The 21,868-nt window shown below is 36.1% G+C and overlaps 3 protein-coding genes across 3 annotated transcripts; 1 reads left to right on the top strand and 2 right to left on the bottom strand.

The window, feature by feature from the left end:
• Positions 1-5,628: 5,628 nt before the first annotated feature.
• NFD2 (Ribonuclease III family protein) lies at positions 5,629-6,671 on the bottom strand. The gene is made up of 3 exons (XM_086442263.1): positions 6,505-6,671; positions 6,344-6,417; positions 5,629-6,259 (listed from the first exon to the last, which is right to left on the bottom strand). The coding sequence occupies exons 1-3, from the start codon at positions 6,556-6,558 to the stop codon at positions 5,848-5,850; spliced, it is 540 nt and encodes a 179-aa protein (XP_086298389.1). The 5' UTR covers positions 6,559-6,671; the 3' UTR covers positions 5,629-5,847.
• Positions 6,672-10,561: 3,890 nt separating this feature from the next.
• Positions 10,562-16,046, top strand: LOC147401116 (NHL domain-containing protein). The gene is given in 7 exon segments (XM_086441670.1): positions 10,562-10,631; positions 10,736-10,803; positions 10,806-10,908; positions 11,000-11,164; positions 12,325-12,525; positions 15,252-15,346; positions 15,422-16,046. Coding segments are annotated over 7 exon segments (1,221 nt in total). The 3' UTR covers positions 15,941-16,046.
• Positions 16,047-17,272: 1,226 nt separating this feature from the next.
• Positions 17,273-21,542, bottom strand: LOC147401115 (NHL domain-containing protein). The gene is made up of 7 exons (XM_086442261.1): positions 21,175-21,542; positions 20,994-21,074; positions 20,726-20,902; positions 19,925-20,095; positions 19,068-19,280; positions 18,363-18,451; positions 17,273-18,259 (listed from the first exon to the last, which is right to left on the bottom strand). Exons 1-7 carry the CDS (start codon positions 21,257-21,259, stop codon positions 17,579-17,581), a joined length of 1,497 nt encoding a protein of 498 aa, XP_086298387.1. The 5' UTR covers positions 21,260-21,542; the 3' UTR covers positions 17,273-17,578.
• Positions 21,543-21,868: the final 326 nt, after the last annotated feature.

Here is a 21,868-nt window from a genome sequence, read left to right as displayed (position 1 = left end):
TCTTAGAACTTCTCAACAAAGAGCAAAAACATCTTCTTACAAGAGTAAAAATCTCTCTGGACAAAAATAAAAACCTATCCAAACGTTTGCTAACTCCCCGCAGGAGCATAAATCGTCAAGAAACTCTATCCAAATGCATAATAAATTTCAGGGTTTTTCAAAAAGAATTTTCAATTTTCTAAGAGAAAAATAGATTGAGATTTCTAGGTTGAAAAAGAAAAAACCTAGATATTGAAGAGGAGAGGTATCGTTGATTCACCGACTTAATTAGCTGGTCCCTTAATTGAAGAATTTTTTCCAAATTTTTTATTATAGGCAATTGGCATGGCATGTGTTGATTACCATGAATTGGAATTACTGATAGTAATAGTATATATCCTTGAGCCACCATTCAAAGGTTGAACAGACTTTTAAGTGAGTTAAGAGGAAATATTAATGACGTGTACCAAGACCCTGGTCCAACTATTGAGGGTTGGTTGATCAACTTAATTAGAAACTTAAAACAGCTTCTTTCTTTGCTTAGTTTTAAATATTATAATATTAGTTACTGTTGTTGTCATGGTGATTACATGGTTGAAGCGTTCAATCTTTTAGATATCTAACAGCCCAACACGAGATACAGCCTCCATTGACTAAAGATCTTTCAAGTCAAAGTCAAATATTTGATCATACATAAATTTGTTGAACAGGTAGGTCGAATATATATATATATATGGAAAATGCTGAAATGATAAACGGAGACACAAAAAAATGATGTGGTGGCACACACGTAATCGTAGATATTTTTTACTCGTATCTCGTGAAAAAGTATCTACGATAATGTGCACAACACCACGAGTTTTTCTCACCCTTGTGTCTCCCTTTGTGTCACTCCATATATATATATATATATATTTTGGCAGTAATTAGTCAAGGCATGGTTTTAAAACTTGCAAGTTGAGTCAGATGACTCAAGTAAAGATATATTAATTACATAAACAGTTTAAAATTATTATTTTTATTTAAATAACATAATTTTTTATTTTTTTAGTATTTTTTTTTTCTTCACTATCATATTATAAGCAAATAACTGTGTAAAGTTTCTCATTCCACTCGATGCATTTTTTTAGTTGGCTCAGATATTTTTTGAGTTGACTCGATTTGCCGAGTTTTAAAACTATTATTTTCGTGATGATCCAATGGGGAACATTTGCTTATTAATGTTTGAGGCTCTCCATCAATCATGCTGAGATGGGAAAAAAAAACGTTTCCCCAAAAATGGGTACTTTTTTCTAAGATTCGATTTCATTGAAAAACACACAAGTTTTGTGCAACCCATTTTTCGTTTGATTTCGATTTCGATCATCAAAGAGGTGGGTCCACCAAATAAATGGTCTAGATTGACATATTAGTAAGAAGGATTGCACCATGTGCACCATAATAACCTACATAGTGTCAGCAGCACCCATGTTTTGTACATGAAGATGCAATATAAATGTGAAAACATGATAGTAAATGAAGTCCTCAAAAATGACTTAATAAAGTAGGAAAAACTGGTCAAAGAAAAATTCAAAAATGGAAAATCAAATTCCATGGTCTTTGTTCCCTCACTCTTCAAAGCTTGCATGGTAGACGACCCCAAAATTCAAAAACTATTCTCCAAGTTTCCACCCCAAAACACATTTTTTCTTTTTCTTCTCTCCACCCAAAACCTTCAAACACGGATCTCTCTCTCCAGATGAATCTCCCAGGATGGTTCATCACACTAACTCTCACGTGTTTGAACAGGCATTCTTCCTAGGTTTCATAGTCAAACAAAAACGTCATCTACTACTATAAATACAAACCCAACCCAACCATCTTTGTATCCTAACTTCTCCACAGAAAAAGAGAGCATTTTTAAGGCTACAAACCATACTATATTCATGGCTAGAGTACTCAACTCTGTCAACTTCTTACTCTTTCTTTTCTTCTTGAATTCCATCTTGTTCTTCTCATCCCTACAAGCCCGCCCGATAAATATTTTGAAGGGTGAGAGACTTTTAGGAGGAGATATTTATGAATTCGATCTATCTCTAGGAGCGATCATGAAGTCGGGACCAAGCCCCGGAGGAAAGGGTCATGGGGCCGGCCAAGTTCACACTATTGGTGGAATCAAGAACTCTGGCCCGAGCCCTGGAGAGGGACATTCAGTCATCACTGGCAATCACCACTGATGACTCTAGTCATGCTCGCCGGATTCTTTGAGATTTAGACTGCTGCCTATAGTGCAATACAAATATGTTACATGATACAATACTCAATTTTCAGGCATCCTTCTCATTGAAAAAAGTATAGAGGAAAGGATGCTTAAATGTAAATCATAAAAAAACAATTCATATAGTTCTTTGTGATGTAGATCGTCGATATTAAATTTTATATGATTCAATCGGATTATTTTTTTTGTTTTGTTAGAATTTTTTTTTTTTTTTTTTGCTCTAAACATGGTTATTTATTTTCTAATCATTGTTGTCGTTGTCATCATTAATTGTCAATTGTCAATATTTTCCTCTATGCCTTATCCCAAAGATGAAGGTTGGCAACATAAATCCAAATTGAATATCAATTTCTAACTAATTCTTGTCTTTTTAGAGCCTTCAATTTATATTAAACTGTTTCATTGTGCATTTTAAAAGTCTACTCTCATTCTTTTTCCATAAAAATTGCTTGCATTGTAATTGTGCAGTTGAAATTTAAAACTTACCTACCATTATTCCTTTATAAAAATTGACTGCAATTTAAATTTAAAACTTTGCTTGCTTTCTTTTCTTTCCTTATATTTTTTTATAATTAAAGTTTGGTAACCCAACATTTTAAGACTTATAAAAAAGGCATATTTCTTTAGCACAAAACATTAACATTTTTATAAAAATAATTTAAATCTAAAACAAGATGGCCAATCGAAATTAGATTAAACATTATCAAATGCATATCCAATAAGGCCTTCCTACCACAACCTTTCTTCTCTCTGTTCAACTAATTGATTTTATTTCCATCAATCAATCTCCTTCGGCCTTTATTTATTCTTCATCCCCTATTCTCTCATCTCCATCTTTTTTTTCTTTTTTCTTTTTTTGACGGGGTGTCCGAACTTACATCCAACTAGGGGGACCGGTGGCCTCGAGGAAATACCACTCATACTGGGTATCAAAGTCACAACCTACCGACTCTCACTGCTTATTGGATCCAAAATTACCATTGAGCCACCCCCTCGGGGTTCCTATTCTCTCCTTTAATTTCTCATATTTATCCATCTACCAAACTACAAAAGAGAAGAGAAGGTTTTGTCTATAAATTCATGGAAGAGTGACCATTCATGAAAAAAAAAATTGTAATTTTCTTGTTCAAAACAGTCCTAGCTGTCCTTCATTCACAAATGCAAGAATCAGATTCTTGTTGATGAAAGGGAGAAAGATTATGCCGTAATGGTTTTTATGGACTAAGCATTTTTGTGGATGGTTCGATTCTTGGTATTTTAAACATGGGATGAGTTCATGGTAATAACAGCAAACCAGAGGGATCTTATCATATAATTCAATTTTATAGGGTGTATTATTAGACAGTTTTTACCCAAAACTGACAATCTATATGTAGTGATTGCAAGAAAATTACATAGATCATCTAATCTACAGATGAATCATGAATGTAAATACATAATAGTTCTTCATTGAGGGTAAATATGCATAGATCATCTAATCCACAAATGAATCATGAATGTAAATGCACTTGTGAGGTAACAACCTCAGGCTTCAGGTTGGTGGGAATACTAAAAAATTTCAAATATATTGTTCGATTCATCTGTGGTTCTGTGCACACCTCTACGACAGCGCAGTGTGAATCGCAGTGTGTAACACACATTTGCCAAGTAAGACACATTACATTGTCTAATTGATAACTGACTTAATTATTGAAATGTTTTCAGGTGTCCCCTAACAGTCAATGGTCGCGTATTTCAGGGTGTGGGGAAGGACCCAATCTTCCCCACAATAAGCATTTGAAATTAAAAATATAGAAACCAATCCTCTATAAATGCCTTATTTACTTGAGTCCCATTAAATCATGAACATTTTGTCCAAGAAACATTAGATTTGAGCACCTAGCCATTGGATTTGATCACTCTTTTGATAAGGGAGGAAAAAATAAAAAACATGGGCCAATGAACCAATTAAGTTTAGAAACCAAAGCCCAACTTAGGTAGAGTTGGTCCAAGCCCAAACATTGTTCAAGTTGGTTTCTAACCTTTGGATTTGATCACTCTTCTGATAGAGGAGAATAAAAGGCCATGGGACTGCATCCTGACCCAACTCTAGAACACACAGACAACAAAGCTCAGAATTCTCATCAACCTCTACACTCGCATGTCGATTAAAGGTTGGTACATTGTTTTTATAATGTATAGTCTAACTATTAATTTGTGGGTGTGTCTAACTATCAATGGGATGAGACCATGCGTCCACTAATGCATGAGAAAAGTGAGCCAAACGAACACGTATAGTGCTAAGAGTTAGTGTAGTTCAATTGATGGATGAGTTATCCCAGCCGAGAACCCCATTTATTAGCTCCCTGAGTTCAAAATAGGACTCAAGTATAGTGACACATGGCAGTGTTAAATCACTCGGCTAAATATGGCCGAGTGATCTTTATAGTTACAGAAAGATAAAGAAATGACAATGGATTAATGCGAGAACCTTGATAGAAGAATCCCTAGTTTGATCAAGAAACTCATTACGATGGTATTCCCTGATTAAGATTGAAAGTAAAAGAAATAAAACAGAGTTACAATTCTATATGAATTAAGATGATAAAGATAGAAGGATCCTAAGGAAATTAAAATTCTCCTCACTATAAATATGGGGGGGAAAGGGGGGAAAAGGGCACAAGTAAACTACTTTTCAATTTATTCTTCCAAATTTGATCATCAGATGGTCTTGATCTGAGAAAACCTCCCAAATTTGAAACTTTTTGCAAGAATCAAAGACAGGGGTAATCTTTTTTTCCCTACATAATTATATATTAATTTTAATTTATATTTAAGAATTAGTTATAGTTATATAACAAATTAACAATGGATCCTAGATATTATATTTAATTTAGACGATGAGTTCCATGCTCCGGATTGTCCACCAAATATGCCATAATACAAAACAATTGGAAAAAAATCCAAAAAAACTCGGATTCAGTCACTCTTTTGGGTACAACCAAATGGTCACTGTAGAAGTCCATGGGCCTAACTCATCCTCACAAAACTGGCTTGTAAGGTGAGGATTGCCTCAAGTTTATATATAGCCCAAGGTCAGGATACTCAGGCGATGTGGGACTAGATGTGGTACCATCGCTCACATTCCCCCTCAAGTGTAACGTGTCTCCTACATCCCTATGGTTACCCGCTTTGATACCATGTAGAAGCCCATGGGCCTAACTCATCCTTACAAAATCAGCTTGTAGGGTGAGAATTGCCATGGGTTTATATAGAGCCCAAGGTCATGATACCCAAGTGATGTGGGACTATCGCTCACAATTACGAATCACCAATCAAGCAGATTTTTAATCTAGGATCACCAAGAGGTTAATGGATTTTACTTTGACAAGCAATGCCACATAACATGAATATACTAGTAAACAAAAATTCCAATTAGGTAGTAAATCCTATCCTGTACAAGAATGCTATTATCTGTCATAAATTTGTTCTAATTAGATGGTAAGAAAGCAAGCACCCAGAAAATAGTCTAATTAAGGACACACTAATCCATAGTTCCACACAGAATATAAACAAAACCAGTTTAAGTATCAGGAAAAAAAACCTTTCCGTGTAGCCAAACAACCACCTATTTACAGGTAAAAAGCTCTGTCCCCGCCTTTGCTGCCACCATGACTGACCTTCCAAAACACAGTTCCTGCATCATCGATTTTACCAGTATCGAGAGCAATAGCGCCAAATATTGCCCGAAAAGCACTGCAAACAACAGCTGGAGTCGTAGAATTCATCTTAGCAGAAACCCTAACAACCTTCTCCAACCCTAATCGCAACGCATCCACAGCACAGGAATCGACTTCAGAAACCTTCTTGATCCAACGGTTCAGATCTTTAGGTGAAATCTCGATGTTTTGTTCGAGACAGCTGAGGGAGACTGAAGTTTCGATTACGTTTAAGCCTAAAATGCTCAAAACTCTATTGTTCTCACCAGAAAAAGAGGAGTGAGTCATGGCGCGACGAAGAAGGCCAATGTTCTGGAAATCATAACTACAAAGAAGAAATACAAAGGGTAAGGAATTAGGGATAGGGTTAGGGATTCTATGAGATTGAGATGCAAAGAAGAAGACTTACCCGATTAGATTCTGAAGAGTTTCGAGAGCGATTGAGAACGGAGACGATGTTTTGGAGAGCTCATCGCCTAATCCCTGCACACACTCACACAAACGCGCAGAGAGAGATTAGGGCTAGGGTTTCGAGAGTGTGAAGGAGATGAGGGGATGCTATTAATTTACCTGAGAAAGAAGGGAGGCAATTGCAAAAACGAACAATAGTAACCGAAGCCTCATGTTTTTGGTTCGATATTAGAGACTAGCTATGGCGATCACCAAACTCACTCTCGAAAGTGGAGAGTGGAGAGTGGAGAGTGGAGAGTGTTAAAGAGTGAAGAAGGTAATAATGCAGTGCAGGAGACAGGAAAGATTCAACTCATCTTGTCTATTAGCGAACTCCGTGACCTATAGGGCCCACTTAGAAAAAAGTTTGATTTTGATGCATTTTCAAATCAATCCCACTTCCTAGGTTTCTTAGGGACTAAGAAACAAGGGCTTTTTAGGGTTCTGCCAACTCTAATAATAAATGAAATAGTGAGAGATTCTATTGCCACACTAACTTTTGCTAACGCTACCCCAATTGTGTGTAATTCTTTGATCATTTACACGAGAGTTGGTGAGGCAATAACTAAGGTAGGGGTGTCAATGGATAGCCGAAATCCGAATTCAATTTCGAATTCGAAAAATCGAATATTATCCGAAATTTTCGGATTCGGATGTCATTTTAACATTCGAATGAGTTTCGGATACGAATTCGGATATCGCAATATCCGAATCGATAATATCCGCTCCGATAATAATACATATATTATATATTTATGTTTTACAACAAAACCTTATATATGTAAATATATAGTCTATGTATTCGTGTTATACAACAAAACGTGTTTCAAATCTTTATCTTCTTAAAACGACATTCATCTCTAAACACCAGACGACGTTAATGGTGGTGGGTTTCCATTTGATTGAACTCCGTTAGCACAATTTTCTCCGGCCGGTGAGCATTAGGTACCTACTATCTCTCTCTCTCCCCGATTTGAACCAATCGGAGTGGTTTTTTGAAGGAAATATGTGGGTTTCAAGTTCAACTGTGCAAACTCCGACACGTCTACTCCGACCGGCGAGCATTCAGGTACATACTCTCTCTCTCTCTCTCTCTCTCTCTCTCTCTCTCTCTCTCTCTCTCTCTCTCTCTCTCTCTCTCTCTCTCTCTCTCTACGATCTAAACCCTCCGGAGTGATTTTTCAGATGAAATCCGTGGGTTTTGACTGTGCGAATTTCGATCGATCGAATATTATCGGATATCCGATATATATTTTCGGATTCGAATTCGAATGTTTGATAGAGATATCCGATCGGATTCGAATTCGAATTCGGATAGTACTTTTTTTTTCGAATTCGAATTCGGATATAGCAGTATCCAATCGGATACCTATCCGTTGATAGCCCTAAACTAAGGTTGACGTGGTAATAGCATCTCATTTTTTTTTTTTTCGGTTGTGGCGATTTTTTAAAGAGTTGCTATTGCCACATCAACTCTTACTAATGCCACACGAAGTTCTATAAAAATCATACAAGAAATACACATAGTTGGTGTGGCGTTGGTAAAAATTAGAGTGGCAATAGCAACTCTCTTTTTCAATCCCTCTCTAAATGATTTTTTTTTAGCATCATTTTCTCTTTTCGTTTTTAAATGTAGTATATTTTGTTTTTGATCAAAGAATTATTTTAAATCTAATCATGTGTTTGATAACATTTTTGCAATCCTAATATTAGGTTTACCTTCTTGCAAAATACAATATTAAGTTTATCCTCCTAACCGTAAGTCAAAGATGCTTTTTCTCGATGATTAAATTATGAATTTTTGATTTTTTTTAAACATTAATCTAATAATTTAATTATTTAAAGAGCATTTTGATATAAAATCAAAATTTGATCAAGAAAACACAACCTTAACGTACAATCAAGGAGTAACCTAATCATACATCTAAGGGGGTAAACCTAATATTACCAATTGAATAATGTTAAAGTGACCTCACACTAGAACCTCTTGACATGAAAGTGGACGGAATCATAGATGTTTTTTTTTTAACTTTCATGTCAAGAATTGCGATATGAGGTTTGAGGTCACTCCATCACGATCGCACATAATGATGTGAAAATGTGTAGGAACCATAGATGTTTTTCATCGTGATACAAGTCAAAAAGCATTTATGATTCCTAAGAACTTTCACCTCAAGTTGTGATACGAGGAACAATTGAGTCACTCTAGGACGACTCATTTTTTTAATGCTACTTTGGTGGTGACTTTGCTGGCAAGTAAAATACCTAATGAGAGGATGTGGAGAGAATCATCAGATTCTAGCCTCTTTTTTTTTTTTTTCCTTTGAAACAAAGTATCGAAATAAATTCGCTGTAGTGGGACCCACATTAAGGATTGTTTAGTTGTGGGCCACCTCTTGCATTAGCACAGTTTTGTTCTTGATTAACGGTCTGCACCAATTGATATAAACCATCACACACACTGAGTTACATCAAAACTTCTCTATTCCCCAATTGATTTTCTTACGCCTCTACATTTTTGTGAATATTTGAGACATCCATCCCTTTTCTTTCAAAATGATACATGCCCCCCTTGACCTCGGTCTTCTACAAATAGACTAAAGATAATGACCTAAATACCACGATGTTCAACATGTTTCAAAAAAAGCCTTGATTATTCTTTCCAAAACCTATCATCATCAACCTCTGTGGTACATATTTTTGTGTCCTCTTCCAACCTATTAAACAAGATACAATTTTCTAAGGAGTTAAAGATTGACAAAGTTTTATGTTTAAAAAAAATCAAGATAATTTTTTTATATTATGAAGGATTAAAGTGTTGTTGGAAAGAATAGATTACATGCTTCCAATCCCACACAACAAGTGACCTTTTTACCCATGTGGGTGCAAAATGTTATCTTGCTTTATTATTACGAAGCAATAATAACTTGCTCATGTTGCTTTAGCGATGCTTATTCACCTTTTCTTCGCTCTGGGCAGGAACATCAATGGACATAAGGAGAGAGTAGGCGAAGGGTATTGTTCATAATAAAAAGAAAAATACTACTACTTCTCTTTGTTGGATCGTTGACGCAAACACAATGGTCTCTAATGAGGACCATGAATCAATTCTAAGTTGGAACATGACATGTTAGTGATTTTTAGCCATAGTCATTTTACCAGAAAGTTGGTACTCTTAAGATAAAATAGATTAGAAAATAATTTACCATGGAGGTTGAAGAACTTAAAGTAGACAAATTATTGGTAGAATAAATAAAATCCTCCTAGTCGTACTAAGTTAGTAAGAATTTTACCCCCACTAAGGGTCCTTGGGCTAATCTCTTGGTATCCAAAAACATGACTCAATTCTTCAGGGTTGTAGAGGATGAAATTCTCTAATTTTTTTTTTTTTTTTTTATAAAAAAAAGTTTTTTCCTCTTGATGAATTTCATTTTTAAGTTTGAGAGTTATGTGGAAGTTCGGTACCCATCCATTTTCAAAACCTTGGGATCTAATCCAAAGATTTTTTTTTTTAATTTTTTAAATCTGAGTTTTTTCGATCGAACTTAAAGGGTTGTGGTGTTGGACTTCTGATGTGGTAATCCATTTGAGCAAAATGACTCTTAGTAAGACTCAAATTCTTATTTTGTTGGTAAGGAAAGGGTTTGACTTGTACTTATTAGACACTAATTTCTTAAATTATTTATCACATCCCAATTAAAGATTAAAATACACCATTGATCTCAACCTTAAAAAACATTATAACACTTGGTTCAAGGAATTTCAGTTGTAGTTTACAACTATTATTAGGCTCATGTAAAATCTTAAATCCAAAAAATAAAAATCTAGCTAAATACGAGAGAGATCCACTATTGGCACCCCCCAACTTTTATTTATTCTCAAACATTTACTTATTTTCTTTATTTTTAATTGGAATGTAATAAGTAAAAGTTGGAGTGCCAATAGCAGCTCTCAAAATAAAAGGTTCTTGAATAGATGTTTAATAACGGGGCATTTAGGTAATTTTTCATTAATTTATAAGAAAGACCAAGTTCAAGGGGGCCATGTCATCAATTTGAAAAACATAGGGGCACCTCAAATATTCCCTAATCTAAATCACCCTTTAATAAAAAGAGAAGTCACCCCTCACTCAGTCCCTCACACGAACACACCAGTCTCCACTGCGAAGTTCATTTCCATGGCGTTTTCACTCTCATCTTTCCTTCTCTTTCTCTTTCTCAATCTCTATTCTTCAACGCAACTTAAAGGTAAGTTACCATAGAAAAAACTAAAACCAGAGCTTCTCCTTACTTTCACATAAATTTCCAAAAAAAAAAAAAAAACTCAACTCTTTCATGTATTTTCCTTCCAGTCTCAGCCGAGCTTCTAATGGAGGAAGGGTACACAGTGTCCACAGTACTCGATGGAAACAAGTTAAACGACCCTATAAACCCATCATCTCTCCTACCTCGACTCGGTGGGACTTTCTGATCCTCGATTCTCCCAACAGTATCTTCTACGCCATCTCCTTCCCCATCTCCCAAGGTAGTATTTTAATCCAAGTTTCCAAACAGACCCAATATATTTTTAGGGTTTCTTTTTTTTGTTGAAAAGGGTTTGTTTGTTTTTGGTACAGATAGCGAGATAAATCGGATTTCTGGCAATGGCACTGCTGGATTTTCCGATGGAGATTTGGGTTCTGCCATGTTTCATAATCCGCGAAGCTTTGCTGTCGATCTGAAAGGGAATATTTACGTTGCGGATAAAAGTAATCATGCTATAAGGAAGATCAGCAAGTCAGGTATAAATTTTTGTTTTTTTTTTAATTAATGAAATTTGATCGTTGAAGTGCGAATTGTATATTGGTTTTTTTTTTTTTTTGAGTGAAGAAATTAAGTAGCTTTGTTACAATTTGGGTAATTTTCCTTGGTTTTAAAACAAAATTGTTTAACTCGGTTTTAAATTATTTATTATTACATTTATACCTCATAATTATAATTTTTCCTTATTAAAAGGGGGTTAGAATTTAGAAATTATCATTCTATTTAAATAATTAAAAAATTATTTATTTTATAGAATAATAATATTTTCAAGTCAATGTGAGTTGGATGACTCACCCGAGTCATCTCTGCCTTGAACGTGTTTTTAAACCATATTTCTATAAGCCATCTCTAACCAGAGACAACATCCATGGCCATTCATCCGGAATACCATCTCTGGGCAAATAATCTAATATTTGCATTGGACTATATCAATAAATAAAAATGATTAAATGTTAATTTATTCTGCCAATTTGAGATTATTGTTATTTTTTATAAGGAATTTAAGATTATTTTTTTAAATGTATGCAAAATTAACATTTGGAAAAACTGTTATAATGGCTGTTATATTCAAAACAATGGTCTTTATGATAACTGTTTATATATATCTAGATATATTAGCGGTAGTGGGACTGGTTCAATCTGGATTAATGGGTATGTTTGCTGATGGGATTAGTAGCTAAACTGATGCAGCATTTTTTATGGAGCAGAATTTCATCCCTTGTCCAATTCTATACGTGGTTTTAAAACTCATTTTAACATCTCGTCTCATCCATGAACGAGACCGAGTCGTCTTGGATGAGTTTTCCAATACGTTTGAGTCATCTTGTTCAACAATGAGACAAAATGAACCATGGTTTTAAATCTCGTCTGACATGTTGGACTTGTCTATCCGTCTCGTTGGTGGATGGTACCGAGACGCATCCAACGAGTCATCTCGGTCGAGATTTAAAACCATGATTCTATAGGGTAATTCTTTTCTTCTTCGTTTTCTATGATTTATTTTTCTTACTTGGTGAGGTTTTGGTTGAAAAGAATCAGCCTTAAAGAATCTAAGATCATCTTCTGGTTAGGTGCATGACACGCACTTGTACTTGTACGTAACTTTTGAGTCTTTTTTTTATTGTTAATATATGTTTAGGTGTGACCACAATTGCTGGAGGCAACTCACGTAAGATAGGCAATGTCGATGGGCCTGCACAAAATGCATCATTTTCAGGGGATTTTGAACTTGTCTTTGTTCCTGAAGTATGTGCCTTGTTAATTTCTGACCGTGGCAATAGATTGGTCCGTCAGATGAATCTGAAAGCACAGGACTGTGCTAGTCATTCTTCTCAACCACGTAAGCTTTTATTATATGTTGCTGCAGTATTAATATGTTAAATTATAATCTTTCAGTTTTATATAAAATGGCAATTTTAGCATAAAAATTATTTGAATTTTCCTTGTACCTTTATTTGGTATGGATGCTCTTTGAAGTCTATCAAAAAGAAGAAACAGGAACACTTCATCCATGACATGCCTGCAGCCTCTGTTCAATGATTAAAGACTTGACTTCAAAGTGAAAGTCTCATAGTTTATTGAAGAATTTGTTTCTGAATGATCTGATTTGGGTGAATAAGGAAACTTTTTACTGCAATAAGGACAAACAGTGTAGTTACGGGTGAAAGGCGCAAAGGTCTCCTAGTGCCTGAGGCGCAAGGTGAGGCACACGCTTGAGTAAAGTAAGGCACAATAAAATTATATATTAAAAAATTAAATAGTAAAAGGTGGGTTCTAGATATTTACAATTATAACATGTATAAATGTGAATTTTCACAAACAAGTTAAAGAATTCAACACTCCAAGAAGAAGAACGATAAATAGTAGAGGAAAAAGCAGAGAGGAATAAGGAGAATAAGAAGTGAAAGTAGAAGTATGCCAACAACATGTATTGTTGTTGCTACGACAGAACAACAACTAACGCTATCAATGGGTGAGTTCAGGTCAAGCTTGGTTGAGCCCTAACCAAATCCTAAAAAGGTGGGCTCTACCTTATACTAGCCCTATACTCTTATAGGGCCTAAGTCAACTAAAAGTCCTAATGGGTTTGGGCCGAGTAAAAATCACCAAATGTAAAATTCAATATTTTTAATGGTAAAAATTTGAACTTTACAAATAAATCTTATTTTTTATGTAAAAGATTGTAAAATCAAATATGAAACTAGTGTCTTATTTAAACAAATTAATTCATTTTTAGTGAGGTGCACGCCTGGTGTACCTTGGGCCTTGACTGAGGTGTAGTCAAGGCACACGCCTTGGTGCGTCCCACTTAAACTGCATCGCCTCACATGCATTAAGGCTCCTTCAGTCCACCCCTAGGCTTACCTTGACTACACTGAGGACAACAAAACCATATCAAAAAACTAAGAGGGAAAGGCTAGTGGTATAGCCTAACCAAAGGTAATGGGACCAAAAAAGTGTTTACTAACACTCCTTCCATCTAAATACAATTATAGAAGCAAATAAAATTTGTTTAAAAGAGAAGCCCATTTGCATAGAATAGACTTAATCTTCAGAAGAAACTCCAATTCAGAAAGGCTCCATCTTTCTCTGAAATACCCGTATAGCATTGAAAATGGGAAAAACCTTGACAAAGTGGTCGAGATCTTTTAGAACCTTCAGCTTCGTTAAAGTAGTGGCTGTGACTTGCGAAGGAAAGCCTTAACTACCCTAGTACTGGTACTGGGTTTTTAACCAGCACTGAATTCACATCTGCTGATTATGAAATTCGATCTACTGTTTCCTTTCAGACTTTCGGATTGAATGCATTGGTAGGCACTTAGAAACTCAAATCAGCCCACACCTCTCTAGCAAATTCACAATGGATTTGAAGGTGCTCGACAGCCTCCTCTGCTCCCTCTTCTACATGTTCAAGATTCTGAAACCCCTACTCATGAGCTGTTATTAAGATCTTATTCTTATCTAGCACAGCCGTCCAAACAAAAAATGCAACCTGGATTGGACTTGGTTCTCCACAAGACCTTCACTGGAAATGGAGAGGTGTAGTTGTTCCTAACAATGACAGATTTTTTTTTATAGGTGAAGAGTTAGTGGTCAGAAAGGTGAAGGTGAGTTCAAGAGGGTTTGAACCTAGGATGTGGGAACAACACTCCTCACCTCTTACCCACTTACCTAGGTTTGGTACTTCTTCATCGACAACTTACCATCAAATTCCATCACCACACAAATCAGCTTGTGATATGAATTCACATTGTTGAGCTATATATTTCCCAATCATTCATTTTTTCTGAAACCCGAATTCCAGGAAATTGGCATTTGGTCTTGACTGATGGATTATAGTAGCCTCTTATGAGTGGGCAAGGCATAAGTAGAAGAGAAATCCCTGCGCACAAAAATCCTTCCAGAATCTGGAGCTTGATTTCTAATGAAAAATGAATGATTGGACCCTTCTACTCACCCATGTCATGCATAATTTCATCATATTAGAAAATCACCCATGGCCAGAGCTTCCAAACATCAATAATCTCTCTCCAAAAGTTGTCTCCCCCCCCCCCCCCCACCCCATACATCCACATAGAAACCAAGTTATCCCAGTCTCGTTTTATATTTTGATGATGCTGGTGAATTTCAGTAATTTTATAAACTTTATTGTTGTGAATAGGTATTTATTGGTCCATTTGCTAGAAGCATTGCAATTGACGTACATTCAGAACTTGACAGTTCCAACAGTCACCAATGATCCATGAAAATGATATAAATGAGATTTACAACCTTCCAAGCCTACTTTGTTGAGATAGCAATTTCATTTGCATAAAATTACATGTCTTTTGTTGAATAACCTCAAATAATTGGGCTTAAGACCCATAGCTCGGTTGGTTTGACACATTGCAAAGCAACTTTGAGTCTGTGGGTTCAAGTCCAGCTTACCCATAAAATAAAATAAAAATCAAATAGTTTATTTAATTTCTGTGGGTCGTCAACTTGGTCGATCAAGACCATTGTTTTTTAGTCTTATTTTACATGCTAAAGGAAAATACTATTGTATTTATTTTGATTTGTTTCCAGAGCTAGGATCGACCGGAGCATCTTTGTTGGGAATCTCATGCTTAGTCCTTGGCTTGGTCATTGGGTTCGCAGCTCGTCCATCTATAGTCTCTTGTGTAAGTATCTCTTGTTTCTCTATGTTCATAAGAAAATGGGTCTACTTACACCTAGTCAAAAAACTGTGTAGACAGGAAGTCTCCGGCGACCACAGGTTCAGCAAGACGTGGAAGCATTGCCAAATCAATCTGGGGAGACAAGTGCCGATAGTCTACTCCGACATCAGAAGCGCAATTGCTAACTCAACAACTTACTCACTCATGGATAGGCTTTTTAGGATGAGCCTATCTCATCTATCTATTATGCTTAGGATCTATAAAGTAGAAAATCGGAGTTTGCACAAGGAACCTTTTTCTTTACTTGATTCAGATAGCACTAGTAACCATGAGACAACCAAAGAACAGATATTTGCTGACCAATTGAAGGATTTGTTATCTTTTGATGGGGATCTAAATGCATCAGAAGTGACGAGTAAAGATTTCAAGCAAGGGAACAATTATGAGATGAATGATGTTTCGACTTGTAGCCGTGGAAGAATAGATGGTTTGATACAAGCTAACATTTTGGGTTTCACCGAACTTCAATTGGCTACACAGAGACACCCATTGGAGGGATCTTTGATGGGTTGTTCAGGTTTAGTCAAGAGAAAATGATAAGTTAGGCAAGAAGACTTCTTTCCATGTTGACTCAGCTTCTTTTATCTATTTGTAGGTGAATGGTGTATGTAAGTACAAATAATGGGTAAAAATTGGTTTATCATTCTCGAGTTTGTGTGTGATTTATCACTGCACTGCCCAGTGACTGTTTTGCAGATTGACTCTTCCAATACCTTGAGATGCAGCCCAATCAATGAGGGTATTTTAGTCATCTTCCCCGATTTCTTGGGAAAATGAATTCCCAAGGAAAATGATTTTTTTTCCCATAAGTTCGCACCTTGGAAAATGTCAAATAAGTTAGATTTTAGTTTTGGGTATGGGAGTCACTGAGAAAATAGCATTAGGAGGCTAGAAAACCATTTTCCTAGGGGCCGGTGGGAAAATGTTTTTCCTCTCAAGGATGAAATTTCCTTGGGAAGGAATTTGTTTTTGAGGAAAATATGCAATTATATATATCTAAAATTCATATTTTTCCAGGAAAGTCGTTTTCTGATGATTTTCCATGGGCAAAATCATACATGGTCTGTATTCTGGTGATGACCAGCTCCTGTTCTGTTTAATCATGATTTTTATCAATGTTGGGTTGGGGCCACCCACTATTTTATCAAAGATTCAGAGGTGATGCTCCCAATGAATGAGGCAGAGGAGGATTGAATAACAGAGGATAAGTTTGCAATTTTCAGACCATCAAAAGATGCACAAGGCTGTATGGTTTTTGTTTATGTCTGCATTTCTCTTGTTTGGATTGTCAAAGTGGGGGAGAGAAGAGAAGAGAAAAATGATGAATTTTCTCTCTCCAAAAGTGGAGAGATTTGGAGAGAAAACGTTCCAAAATATTTTATAATTTCAACTGTCCCTAAATCTCTTTTAAGACATTTTAAAATTTCAAAGTTATCTTTTATAATTTCTTTCCTGTCAATCCAAACACGTGGAGAGAAACTGAATTCCTCCTCTTCTCTCAATCGAAACAAAGTGTAAATCAATAATTGTTACTTTTATTACTGTAAGGCTGAATCATAGGTAAGAACATTGCATCTATGACCCTGGCTATGACATCAGTGAAAATTTGTTTTTTTTTTTCCTTAGAAAATGCGACTTGCCTAGAATTCATTTATTTTCCGAAGCAATTTTCCACCCAAGGAGGAAAAATGTTATTTCATCCACAATTTTGCCATCTCCTAACCTAAAGTTACTCACAGAACCATTCCCATCCATCCCCAAAATCAAAAATCAAGTTTTGAAACTATGTTTTCTAGGTGCAATCGATCAAACAGTGGAAATCTGAAATCACATGGACACCAAAAGTTATATTATGAGGTAGTGAGAACATATATGAACATACTTGACTAAACAAAAGACATGGTTCTATACAGAATCGAATGGAGGAATAAGATTCATACAGTTGATCTAGAATTAACGTTTCGATGACAATAAAATGCTAGAGGGAGAGAAATGAAGAGAGACTTTAATGGAGAATACACATCCATTCAATCTAACAACCAAAAACCAGCACTAAAACTGCTTCCCTACAAACACCCATATTTATACCTCCCCTACTCTGAATTTTAAAGGCTAGTTAACACGAGGAAAAGAAAAAAGAAAAAAAAAATTATCTTCCATACACAATAACGATCATCAATAGCCATGATGAGAATAACCCATATAATTGATTCGAGAGCGAATGTTGTGATGATCATACTTTGGATCTCCATAGTCAACAGCCTTTATCACCACAGCTTCTCGCCGCCCAACCTGTTCTTGAACTGCCCCAAAGACAATCTCGTTAGTTGTCTCAGAATTCTGCTCGTAGTACGTGTTTGCTCCAGATGAATAATGCCGTTGATGATGTTGTTGCTGTTGTTGATGCTGAAAATCACCATCCCACCCACTATAATAAGCTCGACTTTGACTTTGACTTTGTCGGAAATGGTGGGTCTTCTCTGGGTCTTTGGCCATAAACGCATAAGTCTTCCGTGGGGTTGGAGTTCGGGTTTCTATAGTGGGGGGCTCATCTTCATCCGGTATCACAAAGCTTTCTTGCAATGGCCAAGAATCTGGCCGCTTCTGTTGTTGGGGGTAGAGGTTCTGATGTTGATGGTTCACTGGCCTTTTTGTAAAACCAAACAATCCTCCAATGATTTCTGCTGTTGCTGCTCCCGTGTTGTAGAAAAGCCTCCCTAATGAATAAAATAAGCTTTCTTCTTGCCTCCCTTGTTCGTCGTCTTCAGTTGGGATTAGTGGTGGCCTTACCGATGATTTCATTGGCTTCTGATATGGATTGAATGAAACCTCGGCTTTTCTAGGAGCTCTCGGACCCTATAAGAGCACATGGACAATAGAATCTTTAATGTTTCATGATCTTCAATAGAATTCGTTGACTTTAACTCAAATGGGAGTAAGAGCAAGACTGGGTACTCACACTTTGGGAAGACAATATTGAACCCACTCGGCGTTGCAGCAATGCTAGCATGTAACCGAAGAAACCAGCTGCGGCAAGCACTGCAATCCCTGAAGTTGGAGTAACACATTACTTATCCAATCCCATAGTCATCAAGTAGGGATTCGGGAATAAGTCGACAAGGGAAAAATTCGGAAATTTCGGTAAAATTGGGGGGGAAAAATCGGGATAAGTTTGTGTAATTGTTCATACTAGGAGGTGTACTCATATTATATAACCAAATCTCATATTAAACCACACAAAAAAATCACCAAATTTCCATATAGATATAATCCTTGCATCCACAAGCAACCACAAGTCCACAACACATCAAGATTTGTATTATTCAAGATATAAAAATATTCAATGTCATCCTCATTTGCGTCCTTTTATATAAAGTTTCATCAATAAAATGGTCACCATCATATTCATGAAGTCGTCTTCTCTTACTAGTGCTACAATTTCATCTTTTGTTTTAAGCGATTTAATTGCAAAGTTTGCGATCATGAAGTTCGTAAAATTCATGATTTACAGAAACTGTCGTGATTAGATTGGGACGGAAAAAAGTCATGATTTAATCATGACCCTTTCAGTAAGTGGGAGAATTTGTTGACTATGTCCGATTCATCTCCAATATTGCAAATAAAATCTATGAAAAGGAAAAAATTTAGGACAAATTTGGTTTACCGAGAGGGAAACCAGATCCATATTGGTATGCACAATCGTCGAATTGGAGCTGGATCTCTCGGATTGCTTGGTTTCCTCTGTCTATGACGAGGAGGGAACAGCTGCTTCCTACAAAAAATACATCAAAATCAGTTGAAAACTTTGCGTCTTCGCTTGGCCCATCGATATGTCCCCCTCCTCGTCCCCACTTCCCTCCTGCAATTGTTGTAACTCCTACAAAAAGCAAACTTGATACATATCAACACTCAGATCTATTGCCACAACAACAACAAAAAATAAAAAATGGGAACTCCATTATGATCTCTTATCTGAGAGATGCAAACATAAGATGGCTAAGATGTGTTGAGTGTACATTTTCCTCCACTCTCGGGTGTGTCATACCCCAGTTAAGCCCCGTGACCCTCTTATATTCAAAGTTCTCTCCCTCTCCAACAGATCGGTCTTTCGGGGTAGTTGGTTGGTTGGTTAAGGTATCAGAGCGCTAGGTTAGAATAGGTGACGGATTTGATTCCTTCCACCTTTATGGGTGAAGGGGAGTGTTGAGCGTATATTTTCCTCCACTCTTGGGTATGCCATACCCCAGCTAAGCCCCATGACCCTCTTATATTCATATTTCTCCCTCTCTCTAACAGATCAGTCTTTTGGAGTAGTTGGTTGATTAACAAGATGATAGAGTCAAGATTCTAAGGGTGTTGTCAAAACCAATCTCCACTTGAAACTCAGGTAAAAAAAGTACGGGGAAAGGAAAAGAGAGAGAAAACAAGTAGATCCTATACATTCTAGGTTTCTAACACATTGACATGCAAGGAAAGTTTTCTTCTTTTGGGATGTGAATGTTGAATACCAATTGGATTTACCTGCATCACTGATCTTCCTGATAACCATGTTCATGGTGTCTGCAATGTAAATATTTCCTTTGTCATCCATTGTGAGCCCCTTTGGGTGGTTCATCCTTGCTTCTCTTGGCTTCCCATCCACATGTCCTGAGTATCCTTCAGGTGAACCAGCAACCAGCTTCGGTCTGCTATCTGCATTTTTAGCCTTGCATTTCAATCAGCAATAACTAGGCAATGCTTTTAAAATAAAATAAAAAAATAAAATTGGGAGACTCTGCAATCGGGGTCAGGTTTCAGTAGAAATTCAAAGGACCACAAATTTGGGAGAAATAAAATTGGTTATTAGCTACAAATGAACAAGAAGACCATATCTCCTATAAGATTATATACATTAGAAAAGAAAAAAAAAAGATCATAAATTGAAGAAAAAATTAAGTTGGTGACTTGAGAATCTTGGCTTCAAAAGAAAAGTACCAAAATAAAATAAAAAAAGATCACAAACTTCAAAAAAGATGGAGTGGGGTTTCACAGAAACTTAACTAAAAGGCACAATGTACTTTCAAAAGAAGATTTGATATTCTCCTAAACAAAAGCAAATCAGGATCTCAAGTTCAAAAATTGAAGTAGAGATCTTGGTTAATCCAAAAACCAAAACCAAAATGTCAAATTTCAGGAAATTTTGAAGCTCATAACTACAACCCAGAACACAGATATTTCAGTATAACACTTGAACAATCAGCAAAACAGCCAAAAAGTGAGAATTTAAGCAGAAATGAGACCCAATTAAGTAAGATTCACAACTGTTATAATGGACCCACTTACATAGAGATAAAGGAGAAGAGATCTTATAAATGTTACTGTTAACTGAATCCAAAACCAGAAGCTCCCCACTTGGCGAAACCTCAACCGAATACGGTTCGATCCCAAGCTTACTTCCATCAAAAACCGTCTCCACAGTGTATCCACTCTCAAATTTCATCATGGGACGACCAGAAATAGCTGCAAAACCAAACCCATTAAACCCTTTAATCAAAACCACTAACAAACTGAAAAAAGATAGATAATGTGGAATCAATCTACGATCTTTTACCTGTTTTGGTTGTAGTTTTCATTGACCAGAGCCATTTGAGTAGTGCAGCGAGTGCATTGGAGAAAACCCCACGAACAATTCCTGCAAAAAAATTGGATTTTTGGGTTGTAATTAAAGGGATCTTGAAGCTCATAATAAGAAAAAAATAAAAATTCAAGCTTGAAAAGTGCATAACACTTACTTGCAGGAGGACTAGCTGAAGCTGATGAGAAACCACCAAAGAGAACCATAAAGATGAGAAGTAAAACAAACCCATTCTTCCCCATCACTCTTTTACTCAAGAGTACAGCAAAATAGTCTTAGATGAGCAGATTCAAGATATACATTTTCAAAGAAACCCTATGAACAAATCTGGTTTTTTTCTTTTTTCTTTTTTCTTTTTTTAATTCAATAAGACCCTTTTTCAGTGAGTGAGGATAGATGGGTGTGAGTGTGAAGCTGAAAGAGACAAAGAGGTTTGAGTATTATAGAAGCTTAAATGAACTTAAAGAGAAAAGAAGAAAAAGAGTAGGAGAGAGAGAGAGGAATCATATGCTCTGGTTATGTCTTAAAGTAGTTGGTTTATTTTATGTAATTGCCCACATTCTTATACTCTTTAATGCAGTTTTGGTCTTTATGGTTGGAAGATTAGAAATTTGGGAAAGTAGGGAATTTTCTCATTTTGACCACAAGTTCAAAGGATGAGAGTTGGTTCCACTGTTCCACTGCTTTTCACACACCCATCTTTCCCATTTCCATAACTGTTCTCTGTTTTCTTGAGGTTTCTTATTGAGAGATTCTATAGGCAAATCAACTTTACTTATGACACACCAATCTTTTGAAATTATATCAATATTTATCATATAGATTGGCGTGTTATAACTAAAAGTTGGTGT

This window comes from Akebia trifoliata, chromosome 5 (genome assembly GCF_017979445.1).
Source record: "Akebia trifoliata isolate Shusen 1 chromosome 5, ASM1797944v1, whole genome shotgun sequence".
NCBI classification, from domain to species: domain Eukaryota; kingdom Viridiplantae; phylum Streptophyta; class Magnoliopsida; order Ranunculales; family Lardizabalaceae; genus Akebia; species Akebia trifoliata.
The sequence above is the reverse complement of the archived record's forward strand: the minus strand, read 5'-3'. Positions and strand labels throughout refer to the sequence as shown.

Coding starts and splice junctions, on each gene's coding strand:
- NFD2 (XM_086442263.1), bottom strand. CDS start 6,558: ATGAGGCTTCGGTTACTATTGTTCGTTTTTGCAATTGCCTCCCTTCTT. Junction 6,418..6,504: donor TTGCCTCCCTTCTTTCTCAG/GTAAATTAATAG, acceptor GAGTGTGTGCAG/GGATTAGGCGATGAGCTCTC. Junction 6,260..6,343: donor ACTCTTCAGAATCTAATCGG/GTAAGTCTTCTT, acceptor TCTTCTTTGTAG/TTATGATTTCCAGAACATTG.
- LOC147401115 (XM_086442261.1), bottom strand. CDS start 21,259: ATGGGGAAGAATGGGTTTGTTTTACTTCTCATCTTTATGGTTCTCTTT. Junction 21,075..21,174: donor TTCAGCTAGTCCTCCTGCAA/GTAAGTGTTATG, acceptor ATTTTTTTGCAG/GAATTGTTCGTGGGGTTTTC. Junction 18,260..18,362: donor CAATATTGTCTTCCCAAAGT/GTGAGTACCCAG, acceptor GTGCTCTTATAG/GGTCCGAGAGCTCCTAGAAA.